Source organism: Eublepharis macularius, chromosome 4 (assembly GCF_028583425.1).
Source record: "Eublepharis macularius isolate TG4126 chromosome 4, MPM_Emac_v1.0, whole genome shotgun sequence".
Classification (NCBI taxonomy): Eukaryota; Metazoa; Chordata; class Lepidosauria; order Squamata; family Eublepharidae; genus Eublepharis; species Eublepharis macularius.
The window spans coordinates 187953817-187969282 of NC_072793.1; the positions used below are offsets into that span (position 1 = coordinate 187953817).

General features: G+C 49.4%; 1 protein-coding gene across 1 annotated transcript; it reads right to left on the reverse strand.

Annotated features, from left to right (window-relative positions):
* Positions 1-867: 867 nt before the first annotated feature.
* On the reverse strand, positions 868-3674 carry LOC129329048 (zinc finger protein 239-like). The gene has a single exon (XM_054978445.1). It carries the CDS (start codon positions 3601-3603, stop codon positions 2476-2478), a length of 1128 nt encoding a protein of 375 aa, XP_054834420.1. The 5' UTR covers positions 3604-3674; the 3' UTR covers positions 868-2475.
* Between the last annotated feature and the right edge of the window lie 11792 nt (positions 3675-15466).

Consider the following 15466-nt stretch of genomic DNA (forward strand, 5'->3'; position numbering starts at 1 on the left):
GAAAACACGAATCAGGGTGCCTTTGCACACCCCTACTTGGATCTAGAAATTGGCCCACTGTGGAGCTCAGGGTGGTGTGGTGGGCCCTGGAGTGCTCCTGTGCTATATAGTGGAATGATTTGGGGCTGATTTGGGGCCAAAATGAGCCAGTGTGGACTGCAGGAGCAATCCAGGGCTCATGGTGCCACTCCAGCAGCACTCCTACATTCCCGTTGGGTGCTGAATTGGACCATTTTGGGACTGAAATTGGGCCACTGTGGAGCACAGGAGCAGTCTAGTGTTCATAGCACTGTTCCAGCAGTGCTCCTGTGCTCCCATTTGAGGCTGAATTAGGGTCCATTTGGGAACAAAATCGAGCCGTTGCAGACCACAGGATCACTCGAGGTCCCATTGTGCTGCCCTGGCTGTGTTCCTGTGCTCTACAGTGGCTTGATTCAGCCTCAGAAATCAAGCCAGTGTAGAGTGCAGGAGCACTCCAGGGGTTGTGGCATTGCTGTAGTAGTTCTTCTGTGCTCCTGTTTGGGGCTGAAATTGGGCTGATGCAGAACACAGGAGTACTCTAGGGCTCATGGCGATGCTCCAGCAGAGCTCCTACATGCCTGTTTGGAGCCAAAACTGGCCCACTGAAGAGTGCAGGAATGCTGCTGTGGTGTCACAATGGGGCCTGGAGTACACCTGCACTCCACAGCAGGCAGATTTAGGCCCCAAACGGACCCAATTCCACGCCCAAATGGGCCCAATTTAAACGCAAAACAGACGGAAATCAGCCAACTGCAGAGTACGATAGGTCCTGGACTCTCCATCAATGTTTACAAGGATGGTTCCTTTTAGAGAACTTGCAAAATAAACCAGCCAGATGTTCAATTGGAAAGGTTTTTATTAGAAGAGGAATAAAAGAGGAATCATACAAACACAGAGAATGATGTATTGTGAAGGCTTTCACGGCCGGAGAACGATGGTTGTTGTGGATTTTCCGGGCTGTATTGCTATGGTCTTGGCATTGTAGTTCCTGACGTTTCGCCAGCAGCTGTGACTGGCATCTTCAGAGGTGTAGCCCCGAAAGACAGGGATCTCTCAGTGTCAAACTGTGGAGGAGATGTTTACAGGTGATTTATATCTACTCAGAAAGGTGGGTTGGGTTGTTTCATCCTGTAAGGGTTTCCCAGGGTGTGGAATGCTAATGGAGTGCTAATGCTTCACTGTATCCTGAGGAGGTTCTTTTGCATACGGATTGGTGCTTGATATGCTAATCTTCTCTGCAGGTCTATTGTGGGTTGTAGAGTCTTTTGTTAGCCTGGTGTTTTTCAGAACTGGAAACCATGCTCTATTCATTCTTAAAGTCTCTTTTTTCCTGTTGAAGTTTTGCTTATGCTTGTGAATTTCAATGGCTTCCCTGTGCAGTCTGACAAAGTAGTTAGAAGTGTTGTCCAGTATTTTGGTGTCCTGGAATAAGATACTGTGTCCTGTTTGAGTTAGGCTATGTTCAGCCACTGCTGATTTTTCAGGTTGTCCAAGTCTGCAGTGTCTTTCATGTTCTTTTATTCTTGTCTGGATGCTGTGCTGAATTGCAGCCAGGTGTGAAGGGATAGAGACTTTGTGCTCTATCCCCCACTCAGAGTGTAAATCACCCACTCAGAGTGATTTACAAAGTATGTCATTATTATTCCCACAACAAACACCCTGTGAGGTTGGTGGGGCTGAGAGAGCTCCTAAAAGCTGTGACTGACCCAAGGTCACCCAGCTGGCTTCAAGCGGAGGAGAGGGGACTCAAACCTGGCTCACCAGATTAGAGACCTGTCACTCTTAACCACTACATAAAATTGGCTCTCTGGTGGGGTATGACCTTTCGTGAAGAAGTGAGCTGTTGTATAGGTACAACTGGATCCTTGCTCTTTTCTACCACATATACAAAATTTTGTGGCCGTAAAGTCCAATCAAAATTCATTTTCTTTTGCTTTTTTTGTAGGAATTTGGGAGTAAACCATGCCAGTGGTTAAGAGTCTCCTAGTCCCAGCAGGTAAGTTCAAGGTTTGTCGATTTAATTTAGAGATAGATAAAACTGGGTAACCGTGTTAATCATTTTGTAGCAATATATCTGAAGAAGTGAGCTGTGGCCCACAAAAGCTCATACCCTACCACAAATCTTGAGTCTAATAGGTGCTACTGGACTCTTGCTCTTTTCTGTTTTGTTTCTGTTAGTTTTATATTACTTCCCAATTTTCAGAGTCAGTTTGCAACCTTTCCATACATTTCGAACATTGTGAGTTCTTTGAGGAAAAGCAAGGCTTCCACTCTGACTGAAGGTTTTTCCATCCTCCTAGCATAGATGTGATTTCAGGCTTATGCAAATTGTTTGACGGGAAGTAAGATTTGAACTATGAGTGAAGCTTTTTCCACATTCTATGACTTTATAAGGTTTGATGGATGCTTTGATGGGAAATAAGGATTCCTCTTTGACTGAAGCTTTTCCCACATTCAAGGCATTTCTTTCTCTCTTGTGTGAATACTTTCATGAATAGCAAGGGATCCACTCAGACTGAAGCTTTTCCCACACTCCAGGCATTTGTACGGTTTCTCCCCTGTGTGAATTATTTGATGAACAGAAAGGGATCTACTGCCCCTGAAGCTTTTTCCACACTCCCGGCATTTATAATGTTTCTCCTCTCTGTGAACTCTTTGATGGTAAGTAAAGGATTGCCTATGACTGAAGCGCTTTCCACACTCCAGGCATTTATAAGGTTTCTCCCCTGTGTGCATTCTTTGATGAACAGCAACATCTCCACTTCGACAGAAGCTTTTCCCGCACTCCTGGCATTTATATGGTTTCTCCTCTCTGTGAGTTCTTTGATGGTAAGTAAAGGCTTGTCTTTGACTGAAGCTTTTCCCACACTCCAGGCATTTGTATGCTTTTTCCTCTGTGTGAATTCTTTCATGGACAGTAAGGTATGACTTCCGACTGAAGCTTTTCCCACACTCCAGGCATTTGTATGGTTTTACCTCCGTGTGAATACTTTCATGAAGTGCAAGAGATCCACTGTTCCTGAAGCTCTTTCCACACTCTAAGCACTTACAAGGTTTCTCCCCTGTGTGAGTTCTTTCATGGTAAGTAAGGGCTTCTCTCTGTCTGAAGTTTTTCCCACACTCCAGGCATTTGTATGGTTTCTCCCCTGTATGAATTCTTTGATGAACAGCAAGGGATCCACTGCGCCTGAAGCTCTTTCCACACTCCATACATTTGTATGGTTTCTCCCCTGTGTGAATTCTTTGATGAACAGCAAGGGATCCACTTTCCCCGAAGCTCTTTCCACACTCCAGGCATTTATAATGTTTCTCCCCTGTGTGAATTCTTTGATGAACAGCAAAGGATCCTCTGCTCCTGAAGCTCTTTCCACACTCCAGGCATGTATATGGTTTCTCCCGTGTGTATATTTTGGTGAGAAGAAAGGCTTGCACGCTGAGTGAATCTTTTACCACACTCCAGGCATTTATATGGTTTCTCGCCTGAGTGAACTCTTTGATGGCGAGTAAGGTGTGTACTCTGACAGAAACTTTTTCCACACTCCAGGCATTTGTATGGTTTCTCCCCTGTGTGAATTCTTTCATGGATAGTGAGTTGTGTACTGTCACTGAAGCTCTTTCCACACACTAGGCATTTATAACGTTTCTCCTCTGTGTGAATTATTTGATGAACAGCAAGGGATGCACTGTCTCTGAAGCTTTTCCCACAGTATTGGCATTTGTATTTCTTCTCTGTGTGAATTCTTTGATGGCGAGTTAGGTTTCCTCTATTGCTGAAACTTTTTCCACACTCCAGGCATTTAGATCGCTTCTCCCTTTTGTGAATTCTTTGATGAGAATTAAGCTTGTTTGTCTGATCAATTTTTTTTCCACATTCCAGCCTTTTAAGTACTTTTGCCCTGGTATCTGTATTCCAATGAATATCAACATCTGATTGTTCAGGAAGATTTTCCTCATTTGCCATTCTCTCAGTCCAATTGCCTCCTTTGTATATTTTTCGGAGTACTGTAACTTCATGAGAGATCTCACCCTGTAAAGGACCAGAACTATTCCTTGGTGGGAATTTCCCCTCTTCCTTCCTTGGTGCATTACAATATTCAGTGTTCTCTTTCCATGACAGACAGGCATCTTCCTTTTCTATTACTGCAGGTTCTTTTGTTTTCTTTGCTGACTCCAAGAAACTTCCTGCAGAAAGAGAGAGAGAAAGCTGGCATGATCACAAAATAGAAAAATGCAGCCTAAACCTTAGGGAAAGCACTAAATAAACTGCTGAGGAGGATGCAAGAATTCAAAAGCTTGGTGTCCAGAAACACTATGATAACCCACCAAGCGTGTCAGAGTGGCCCAGCATTTTGGATATATGGTGCCTAACAGTCTCTCTCCCCCTTCTGGCTTTGGGGGCATTTATCAGTGTTTCAGCACAATGGAAAATAATTTTATATTATGGATCTGAAATACAGTACCAAGAACCAAGTTGAATCCCATGGCCATGGTTGAGAGATGTATTAATGTACAGCTGAAACACTGCAGAAAAGAGAAGGGGGTGCTAGGAAACTGCTTGACAATCCTTATAAATTGTAAGCTGCCGTGATCTTACAATAAATTCTCTAAATCCTTGACTTACTCCACCAGCAGTGGAAAGAGTGGCAGCTGTCAATCTTGCCTCACCCTGAAGGGAGAAGCACTCCCAGCTCCCCAAAGAGCCCCCTGTTCCCCCAGAGCCCTTCCTGCATCCAAGGCCAACGTGCACACCCTCCCAACTGGCCTGACAGTTTCTCTCTCCCCCCATTCTCTGCAGCCCTCCCCTTGCTCACACCCCTCCTTCACACAGTTTTGGATACTAAATCAGCACCAGAACAGAAGAATCCTGGCTATAGTATGAACTGGGAGAGCCAGGATTTCCTCTGTGAGATGCTGGATTTTATAGCGGGGTGTTCTACTTCGGGGTAACCCTTGTGTGCCTGGGATCAGTGCTCAGAACCACTTACATTAGGGTCCCCCACCACTCTGCCTAAGGGAGCAAAGGTGCCCACCAGCTCCTTTCCTGGCACCTGCCCAGAGTTCATCAATACTGGGTGGGTCCATTCCACAGCAGGGCTTCGTCATGACCATGCAGTTTTTTAGAAAGTTCTTTGTGCAGCAGGCACTCCACAAGGACTTGTGCTGTATGACTAGGTAAACTGCTGTTCCTGTCCGCCATCACCTCCTGTACCCCCCCCTCCACCGTGGGGTGGGGAGAAAATCCATTTCCTCCTCTGCATGAGCCAGCCAGGGAGCCGAGATCCTTGGAGGGATAGGAGAAAACCCCTGCCCCTTTGCAAGCCAGCTGGTTAGCTCCTGCCCCCTGGGCTGCCCCTGCCAGGATGAGAGAAAAGTTTCCATCTCCCTTGCAAGCCGGTGGGATTGTTCTCCCGCTGGGCACGGCTGCCGGGAATGGGAGAAAAGCCCCTCCCTCTGCTATGCAAGCTGCGTAAAATGTGTTTACTTGGAGTTTCTTTGGGCCACATCTCTGTGGTAAAGCACACGCTTCGCGCACACAAGGCCCCGGGTTCAGTGACCAGCATCTCCAGAGAAAGGGATCTCATGGGAAACCATCTTGTCAGGGACCCGCTGTGGAGCAGGCAACACTTGGGAAGAAAAGCCCCCCAGTCTGCAGATGAGATTCCTCTTCTGCTAGCTGGGACTGCACTGTGATGACATAGCGCTGAGTGTAACTGTGATGAATTGTGGGATCTCTCTGTGTTTCAAGAGGTGTTTCTGCTCAATAAGCAGGGATAGCACCCGCACCTTGCTGTGCACAAGAAACAAAGATCCTGCTCAGCGCCCAGGGATGCCTCTCGAGGCCTCCGATGGGCAAGACGTGGACCACCAATTGCCACCTACCCAACGCTACAGGAAGGAAGACTCTACATAGATCCCCACCCACAATGGTTGCAATGCCACACTGGATTCCTGCAGAGGAAGTTTTCCAGCTGAGCCCAAACTGACATGATGAAGAAAGGTCATCTCTCAAAACACGACCTCATCCGTGCTGAAAGAAACAGTCCACTTAACACCCACCAAATTTTAAGTAAGTTGAACCACAGGACAAATTCTATAGGTCCCTGAACAAGCTGCCCCTAGCCACTCTCCACTTTTTCATTGGGTGGGGGGGGGGGTCCCAAGTCTTTCTCCAAGATACAGGAAGCCTCAGGCAACACACAGCAGCAACCAGGGAAGCCCCCCAAGGCAGGCTCAGCCCACAAAGCCCAACAGAGCCAACGTCAAATAGGAGAACATCACACCAGAACTATCAATCCAGAGAAACTTAGCAGAAAAAAAAACTGAAACAAAAGACACTGGTACAAGCTGAACAGAACTCGTGCCAGGCAGAACCCAGGGCCAATGAGAAACCTATTCGACCCAATGCAAAGCCAGAGAACCCCAGCACCCAGACCAGGCCATGGCACACGGCAAGCAAGCAACACTGACACAATCACACACACACACACACACACAGCCATCCTGCCTTCTCCCCCCACTCCTGTTTCCTGCAAAGTCTAGGGTGGAGGGTGGAGGGTGGGAAGCTGCTGCAATCTTTCAAATGAGATTTCCACATATTCCCAAATAGATGTGGATAATTCTGGAATGTATGTACTGGCATATTGGAATATTCTTGAATAAGCCAGATATATTTTGATATAACCAAAGAATATCAAATTGGAATTTTTCAGGTACACGGCCAGGTCAGGAATAAAAACCTGCACGCCCCTAACAACAGACATTTGGGAATGACAATATCCAACAGATGAGGTAAGGAACAGGCCGGGCATCTGGAGAAGGGAGTTTTGGTGCTTAAATATCTATACCCTGAAAATCTGGTTGGTCTCACAGGTGCTGCTGAACTCACAACTCTGCTGAATTATTCAGGAGGCCTTTTTATGCAGGTAGGAGGGCTGGACTGTACCAAAATGGTTCAGATTAAAGATCTGGTAAAGGATAGGGACTGTAGACTATACCACTGAGTACTGATTGTTGCTGTACCCAATGGCCTTGTTTACTGGATGTCCCAGCCGTACTTGATACTGACAATGCTATGCAATCCGTCTTGAGTTTCAGTGACAAAGGAAGATTATGAATAATGTAAATAATTTTTCTTTTTAAATTCCAGGTTTGGAAATTCATAGTGATTGAAGTAGTTTGGAGATCTGTTGTAAAGGGAGATCTCCGGGCCCCACTTGGCGGTTCAAGAGCAACACGTTCTGCAGCGTATTGTTGCAGTGCTCCACTTGTTCATTCACATTTGGAACCCCCCAAGCCTGATCTCTGCAAGCACACCGTGTGTGTTTAGACCAGCTTTCCAAGAGTGGTGGGAGGGAGAAGCAGCGGTTGAGCTCACAGTCCCTAAAGTGGGGAAGTGCAATATGCCACCCCTGCGCTTCGAGATCTTCATTACTCATCAATGTTCTTTTGCAAAGAAGCAACTGGGAGGATAAAGAGCGCTGCGGAAATCGAGCTTCCCTTGGGAGGAAGCGCAGGCAACACACCGTCCCATGGCAGATCTAAGCAAGTACCTGCCAATCCCTCCTCTTCATCAGAAAATGGGAGAAACAGCCCTTCCTCTTCCTCCAGCCAGGATATGAGGTCAGGTTTGGCAATCGGGGGTCCTGTTTATCAGAAATAATACAGAATTATGACTCTTCAGTGTGCACATAAATCCAGCAATTCCAAGCCAGCTTGACTGTCCCTCCAGATAGGCAAGTAAGAGGGGTGGGGCGGAGTGCAGCACGGGGCGAAGAATCCTCCGTCTGGCACTGGCAGTTCCGTGCCCACTCCCTGCCCACCTGAGACTGAAATGCCAGAGAGCCCTGCAGAGCTCCTTCCACAGCGCAGGAGGGCAAAGCCCAGGGAGGAGGGGAGCCCCTTCTGGGACCATCCCACCCGCCAGGCCAAGCGTCCCTTGGCACCTCTTCTCAGGCACTCCAGGGATAGGACTGCCAGGCAGGGGCTCCCTCTCTGCAAGGGGGACCCAGAAGCCCTCCTACATCCGAGGAAGGAGCACGGAGGGGGGCAGGGATCAGCCACTGGGCCCAGGGAAGACTGCCTGGCCAGGCCCTTCCTCCTTAAGGCCTTCTTCGCTGCCACTCCTCACAGCAACTAGGAGGCAGCCCAGGAGAGAAGCGTCCTCACCCAAGGAGGCCACATGGCCAAAATTCTCCAGCATGACTTCCTTGTACAGGGCTCTCTGGGCCGGGCGCAGCAGGCTCCACTCCCCCTCGGTGAAACGCACAGCCACCTCTTCGAAGGACACCCCGCCCTGGAAGGAGAAGGAGGAGGAAGATCTTTACATCACTGGAAAGTCGGAAGACTCGCAGAAAGAGGGGGGGGAGAGCCCTGTGGGGACTTTAGGCTGATCCTGCACTGGGCAGGGGGTTGGACTAGATGGTCTGTATGGCCCCTTCCAACTCTATGATTCTATGATTCTATGACATTTGGCACCCCCCTCCCAGACCTCTTTGGGGCATCTTGAGGCCAAACAGTCTGTCCTCACTGGCAGAGGGTGAGCAGCCTTGTGGGGAAGGGGCCAGAGGTGTCCGTATCAGAGAGGAGCAGAAAGTTTTGAGTGGGAAATTCATGGCCCAGTAATAGTCTCTGTTGGGCTTCTCTATACAGGCCATCTTAGGCAGGGGGTGACTGTTCTTCTGCTTCCCCCTGGCATGAGCAGCGCCAGAACCAGGGGCAAGGAGTCCAGTCCAATAAGTATTACAACTGACCAGGAAGCATTCCTGCTCTCCACTGAATGGCTCCCCTCTGGGACCCCCCCCCCTCCTTACCTTAGCTGGCTGCATGGCGGCTCTTTTCCCTTCACCACATGGAGCAGATGGCGGAGAAAGTCTCGAGAGCGTCTTCTCCCTCTTGCCTTGCAGTGAGAAAGAGAAGGAGGGTGGGAAGCCGTTTTTGGTACTCACAGATTTCTATGCCAGCTCCTTTCATCTCTGGATTAGCTTCGGGGCACAATGCCAGATCTGATGGAGGAGGCTGAGGAGGGTTTCACCCAGTATCTCTCCCCCCAAACCAGACCATGTTTATGAGGGGAGTCCCACCTTCCTTATTCATCTCCCCTCCCGGAAATGCTTCTTCTCAGCCCATTTTTGGGGCAATGATCTCCTGGCCCTGCCTGAGGCCCCCCCTCGAGGGAAGCCCAGCCCCCTCCCACCTGCTCCACACAACTGGCAGAGCCCAGAAGGGACAGGAAGGAGTGCCCCACTCGAGGCGGCAGGTGGGAAAGTTCCAGCTCCAAAAGAGTTCCCTGCACATAGAAAGCTAGCACTGAACGGAGGCAGTTTCTGCCCTCTTTCTGTGCTTAATGTGCTGCTTTCCTGCAGCAGGGAGTTTTTAACATTGTAGGAAAACTTTCCATGTTCTGCTCCTCCACTGCCGTCTGGAGTGAAGCTGCCCCTTGAGCCCACCTTCAGGGAAAGGGGCTTAAATAACAGGGCAAATCAAGCGAGCCCCCTCCCCAATTCCAGGTCTCTGTCCCTTCCTCCTCTTGCATGTGTGAACCCGGCCTGAGAGCTATATGAGTGCTGGGCAGGGAGGGCGTTCCTTGTTTTCGGTCCAGCGCGGCTGACCCTGAAGGAATCCTGGGCCTGGGGTGAAGAATCCCTGGGGGACTGGAGCCCCCCTACCCCTTCCCACACCTGCAGGAGAGTAAAGGAGCAGCCCAGGAGTTACAGGAAACAGGCCAGGATTTCCAAACAGGAATGGGGGGAGGGGAGGGGGGGCTCCTCAAACAGACACCCCACCAAGCAGCAAAGGGTCTTTGGGAGCCTGAGGCGGAAGGAGTGGCGAGGAGGGGAGGGAAGTCCTGCTGGGGCCACCCTGAAAAGCAGCCGAGGGGGAGGAGGGGGCTCCTCTCCCCCCCCATCTCTTGCTCCTCCTGCTGTTCCCCTCCCTTGACCCCCTCCCTGGTTCAAAGAACAGCAAACTGGTCCTTTTCCTCTTTGCACCTCCGGTGGGTCTTTTATTCTCTGGCTTTGCAGGCAGCTGACGCAGGGAGGGATCTGGGGGGGTCTCTTTCACCCACAGCTTCCCCTGTATTCTCTCTGCCTTGGGACTTGCATTGCAGCCCCTCCCTCTGCATTTCCCCCCCTTCCCCCCCAAAGCCGGATCCCCCACCCCCTGCCGCCCCCTCCTTCCTCTCTGCTTCGGGTCTTGCAGCCCCCTCCCCATATGCCCCCTCCCAAGCCCCTCTCAGCTCACCCGATTCCTCCCAGCCCTTCAGAGAAAAGCCGGAGACACAAAAGCCTCTTTGGCAAGGGGGGGGGGACAGGAAATGGCGTTTCCCCGGAGGCCCCCCCCCGCACCTCTCTAGGACTGAGTTTCTCCCTTTAACTCTTGGAGAGCCGCGTAAGATATTGGGGATAGGAAATCATCCAAAGTCCCAGGGAAGAGATCCGTCGATTTAGTGCACAAACGGGGGCTCGTTTGCAGAATTAATCTTTTGTTTCGTGGGTGTTTTGTGTCGTTTAGCACGTCAGCCTGAGACTTGCTTGTGCTCTTTTGACGCATTTCTTCTGCTCCACATTGGACTTGGGCTGAGCCTGCAACGGAGAAAGACGCACCCCTGCGGCCTGCTGCCGGTCTCCCTGACACTCTGAGCTGGCGTCTCCGAGGGGAAGAGGGATTCTGTTGGTTCGCTTATGTCACTTATAACCCACCTTTTCACACTGAGACTCAAGGGGGATTACATAGTGTGGGATTAGCACAGTCAATACCAAGGACATTTCGATAAACAATGCCATAGGGTGTATAAATGCGGATTTGCAAAGATAGAGGATCCGGCTGCTTGCCTGGCCTGTGTGGCTGTGAGATATCAAGGCTTCCTGCGTGGAAGTTCTCAGTGGGAAGGTGGGGAAATTCTCAGACCCTGTCCTGGCGGATTCTTTAATACGCAGCCAGTTGAGGGCTGGCCCTGCTCAGTTCTGGGAGAGTTTTCCTCTGTCATTTAAAAATCTCTGAGAGATCTATGGAAGATAAACTCTCTGAGAGAGACAGCAAAGGAACAGAGGAAGAACAGACAGAGAGCTTCTTTGCGTTAATGATTTTATTTAAAGGAAAGCACACCTCTTTTAGTGCGGCAAGAACTTGATAAGTAAATACAGATCCAAATATGTCGTACAATGACATAAAAAACAAATGCAGTAAAAATCAGGTCTCCTAACCTTTCTCAAACTTAGCTAAATATACGAGGGTAGGGCAAAACAGGTTTTAAGCTGATTGGCAAAATGCTATGTAAAGTTTTGAAGCCCTCCTACCAAAATATTGTATATCTAACAGCCAAGTGGCTCTGGTGTGTGTATCCATGAATCCAAGAATCAGGGCTACTTAGCTACAAAACTCCTCAGAGTCCCCCAAACCAAAAAGGTGTAAAATTACTCAGGAGGGTTTAAATCCTCCTCAAAACAAAAGCTTTCCTGCCCATGTGCAGAAGTCAGCAGAACTGGCACTTGGTCCACCAACACACTCCGAGGGGGCATCCATCGCAGGCTCTGAGCCATCTGAGCCACCCCCTCCCAAATGTATAACGGAGGACTCTGCTGTACCTGAAGACCTCTGCCTGTATTCCGGCCCATTGGTCAGAATGGGAAGACCGTTGGCGACTGGAGTAACTTGCTCCGCTTCGACTTCACCGGATCCAGTTTTCAAGGTTCTCCACTTTGAGGCAATGGGACTGGTGGCATTCCCTACCATGGAGGGGGTGACAGATGTGACGAAAGAAATTTGGTCGATTCCAGCATCCTTCAAAGAAGTTAGATAACCTCTACAAGACCAAGCAAGACGGGGCTGGGTTTTTATTCAGTCACCCTCCTGCTAACTCCGTAGTTACAGAAACCCTCCAAAGCAAGGGTCTTCTACGAGGTGCTGGGCATTCTGGCCCCACAGGTAAAGAGAGCAGGAAGCTTGATATTTTGGCACACTGGGGATTGCTCTGCAAGAGCTGTGGCCTCAGCCATCGCAATTTGGAGACACGCGTGGCTTAAGACTATTAGATTGGCTCCACGCCATTGATTGAGGGCTGAAGACCAACCCTTCGAGGGAAATTATCTTTTCTTGTCTACTACTGATGATGCCCTCAAGAAAATAGAGGATGGTAAGGTGGCTGCTAGGTCCCTAGGTATTGCCCCGGTCACTCCATATAAGCGCTGGTTCCCTTCCAGAACTTATCCCAAATACAATCCCAGGTACAGTCAGTTCTAATCTCAACCGTCCCAACAGTACCCTCAGAACCAGCCACATGCTACTTCTTCGGTGCCATCCAACCAGCCTCGATGGAGGTATTTCCGCCATAAGTCAAAGGATGGTTTCAACTCCCCCAGAGAGCAGTCAGGCTCCATGAAACAAAGTTTTTGATGCCATGGCGTCTTTCCCGCTCCCTGTCAGTCAATACCTGCCTCTACTTGTATGGGAGAAAATCACCCAGGAACTCTGGGTACTTTCTATAGTCCGGGAGGGTTACTTCCTGGAGTTCAGGACCGTCCCTCCTCTGTTGAACCCTTCTTTACCTCAAGCACTTTGGGTGAAGGAAGTGCAGGGTCTCTTGTTAAAACAAGCAATAGAATCGATCCCAAACCGCAATTCTGAAGGGGTTTATTCCCACTATTTTATGGTGGACAAGAAGTCAGGGGGCTCCTGTCCCATCTTAAATCTCTGTTTTGTAAACAAGTGTATTCTTCCAAGAAAGTTCAGAACGTTGTCGTTAAAGGGTGTGTTATCTCTCTTAGAAAACCACTGTTGGTTTGTTACTGTTGATTTGAAGGACTCTTACTTTCACGTTCCAATAAATATTTGTCATAGAAAATAACTTCATTTTCAATGCGGTTCTGAAAGGTTCCAATACAGGGTCCTTCCCTTTGGCCTCTCCTATGCCCCTTGGGTATTTACCAAGGAGATGGCAGAAGTGGTTGGCCACCGCAGGAAGAAAGGGTGCACCGTATCCCCCTATCTAGACAACTGGCTTATTGGGGGCCGTTCCAAAGAGCTGGTCTCTTAAACTTAGTCCTGTCGACCCTCCACCAATTGGGACTGTGGGTGAACGTGGAAGATCTTCCTTCGTTCCATGACAGAAGGTAACTTTCGTGGGAGCAGTGTTGGACTCCACTCTAATTCGGGTGTTTCCTACCATGGAACAGATAAAGCAGTTCGTAGTCCCTGTGAACAAGGTACGCTGTTTCAGACACCAAAGCGCAAAAAGCAAATTCAAAAACTGTTAGGTTTTCTGACCTCTCTGACACTGATAGAATCGTTTGCCAGGCTCCGGTGCCAGCCGTTACAAAACTGGTTTGTCAGGAAGTTTCATTATACACTGATCTCTAACCTGGTGGAACGACAAACGGAACCTAATGGTGGGGACCCCGTTTGGTTCCAGCCCTATTCAGCTCTCCATTTTTAGGGATGCCTCCCTATCTGGGCGAGGGGCATTTTCCAGAAGCAACCAAGTGCAGGGTCTTTGGTCTCAACACGAGCCTGAACTACATATCCATCTTTTAGAACTAAGGGTAATTCGGTTTGCTCTGAAAGCTGGCTTCGCCTTGTCAAGGACAAGAATGTCCAGATATGCAGGGGCAACACAACAGCCAGGCATTATCTGAACAAGCAGGGGGGGGCACAGCCTCTCCGCCCTCTCCCAGGAATCTTCCCTGATTTGGGGATGGGCAACTCAACACCAGGTCTCCCTGTCAGCCACCCACATCGCGGGGGAGGACAACACTCTGACGGATGCCCTGAGTTGGTCCAGGGACCAGAACTATGAATGGTCTCTTCACAGGGATTTCCTAGACCTTGTATTTCTAAGGTGGGCGGGGTGTGTGTGTGTGTTCCCAGCACAGACCTCTTTGCTACTTCACTCAACAAAGGGAGGCCTCGGTACTGCTCTTGAGCAGGCGAACGAAAGTCATCCCTAGGAGACACACAGAATCAGAGAGTTGGAAGGGGCCATACAGACCATCTAGTCCAACCCCCTGCCCAGTGCAGGATCAGCCTAAAGCATCTCTGACAAGTATTCATCCAGCCTCTTCTTGAAAACTGCCAGTGAGGGAGAGCTCACCACCTCCCTAGGCAGCTGATTCCACTTTTGAACTACTCTGACCGTGAAAAAGTTTTTCCTAATATCCAGTCGGTACCTTTGTGCATGTAGTTTTAGCCCATTGCTTCGCGTCCTACCTTCTGCTGCCAACTGGAACAGCTCCCTGCCCTCCTCCAAATGACAGCCTTTCAAATATTTAAAGAGAGCAGTCATGTCCCCCCTCAACCTCCTCTTCTCCAAACTAAACATTCCCAAGGCCCTCAGCCTTTCCTCGTAGGGCTCAGTCTCCAGACCCCTGATCATTCTCGTCACTCTCCTCTGCACTCTCCATTTCCTGAACATTTCCTTTTCCTCCCTTAGCTTATTCTGGAGCTCTCTGTTCATCCACATCAGTTTCTTGGAGCCCTTACCATGTTTCCATCTTGCTGAGATAGTGAGGGCTTGAGCTTGCAAAAGCACATGTTTGAGAAGGGCCCACCTTTCCCTTGCGCCTTTCCCTTCCAGCACACTCCCACGGAATGACTCTCATTAAGCCTCTGAGTTCATCGAAGTTGGCCCTACGAAAATCTAACCTACAAGTCTGGCTATGAACTTCCTTGGCCCCCCACAGCAATTGGAATTCAAGGAGGACATGGTCACTTCCCCCTAAGGTCCCCGCCACCTTCATCTCATCTACCAATTCTTCCCTGTTGGTTAATATCAAGTCTAGTATGGCCGAACCCCTTGTCGCTTCCTCCACCTTTTGAAAAAGGAAGTTATCGGCCAGGCAGGTCAGGAAATTGCGTGATTCATGATGCTTTGCAGAGCCTGTCTCCCAGCACACATCGGGGAAGTTGAAGTCACCCATAATTACAAGGTTCTGATGTCTGGATACTCTGCCAATCTGTTCAAAGAGGGCAGCATCCGTTTCTTCTCGCTGGTCGGGTGGTCTGTAGCCTCCCAACCAGAAGTCATGTTCTGGCAAGTGGACATGTTTCCCCCTTTGGCCTGTGGTGTAGAGAAAAATGCTTAACTGTTATTTTTTTTTATTACGCTTTTCTCAAGTAGAATGGTTCCTTAAAACTTTGGCCCAGAGGTGCTGTTTTCCTAAGACATTCTTCAGCCCAGAAACTCCCCCCCCCTTTTCTGCTGCTAGCCGCTTCTCTTGAGAATGGAGCGGTCTCTTGTTGCTTCCCGAACGTGCAGACCTTGGAGATTAGACAAGACACTGAGAGCACGAGAGCCTCCACGGCCAGGCAGTATGCCAATTAACATTCTTGCCTAACGAGACTAATTGCACCTGCAAGACAGGACGTGGGTATCAAGGACTGCAGCCTTGCTCCGAGCTCGTTCTTGCACGTGGTCACTTTTGACTATGAGATCACTTTCTCGCTAGCTGATTGG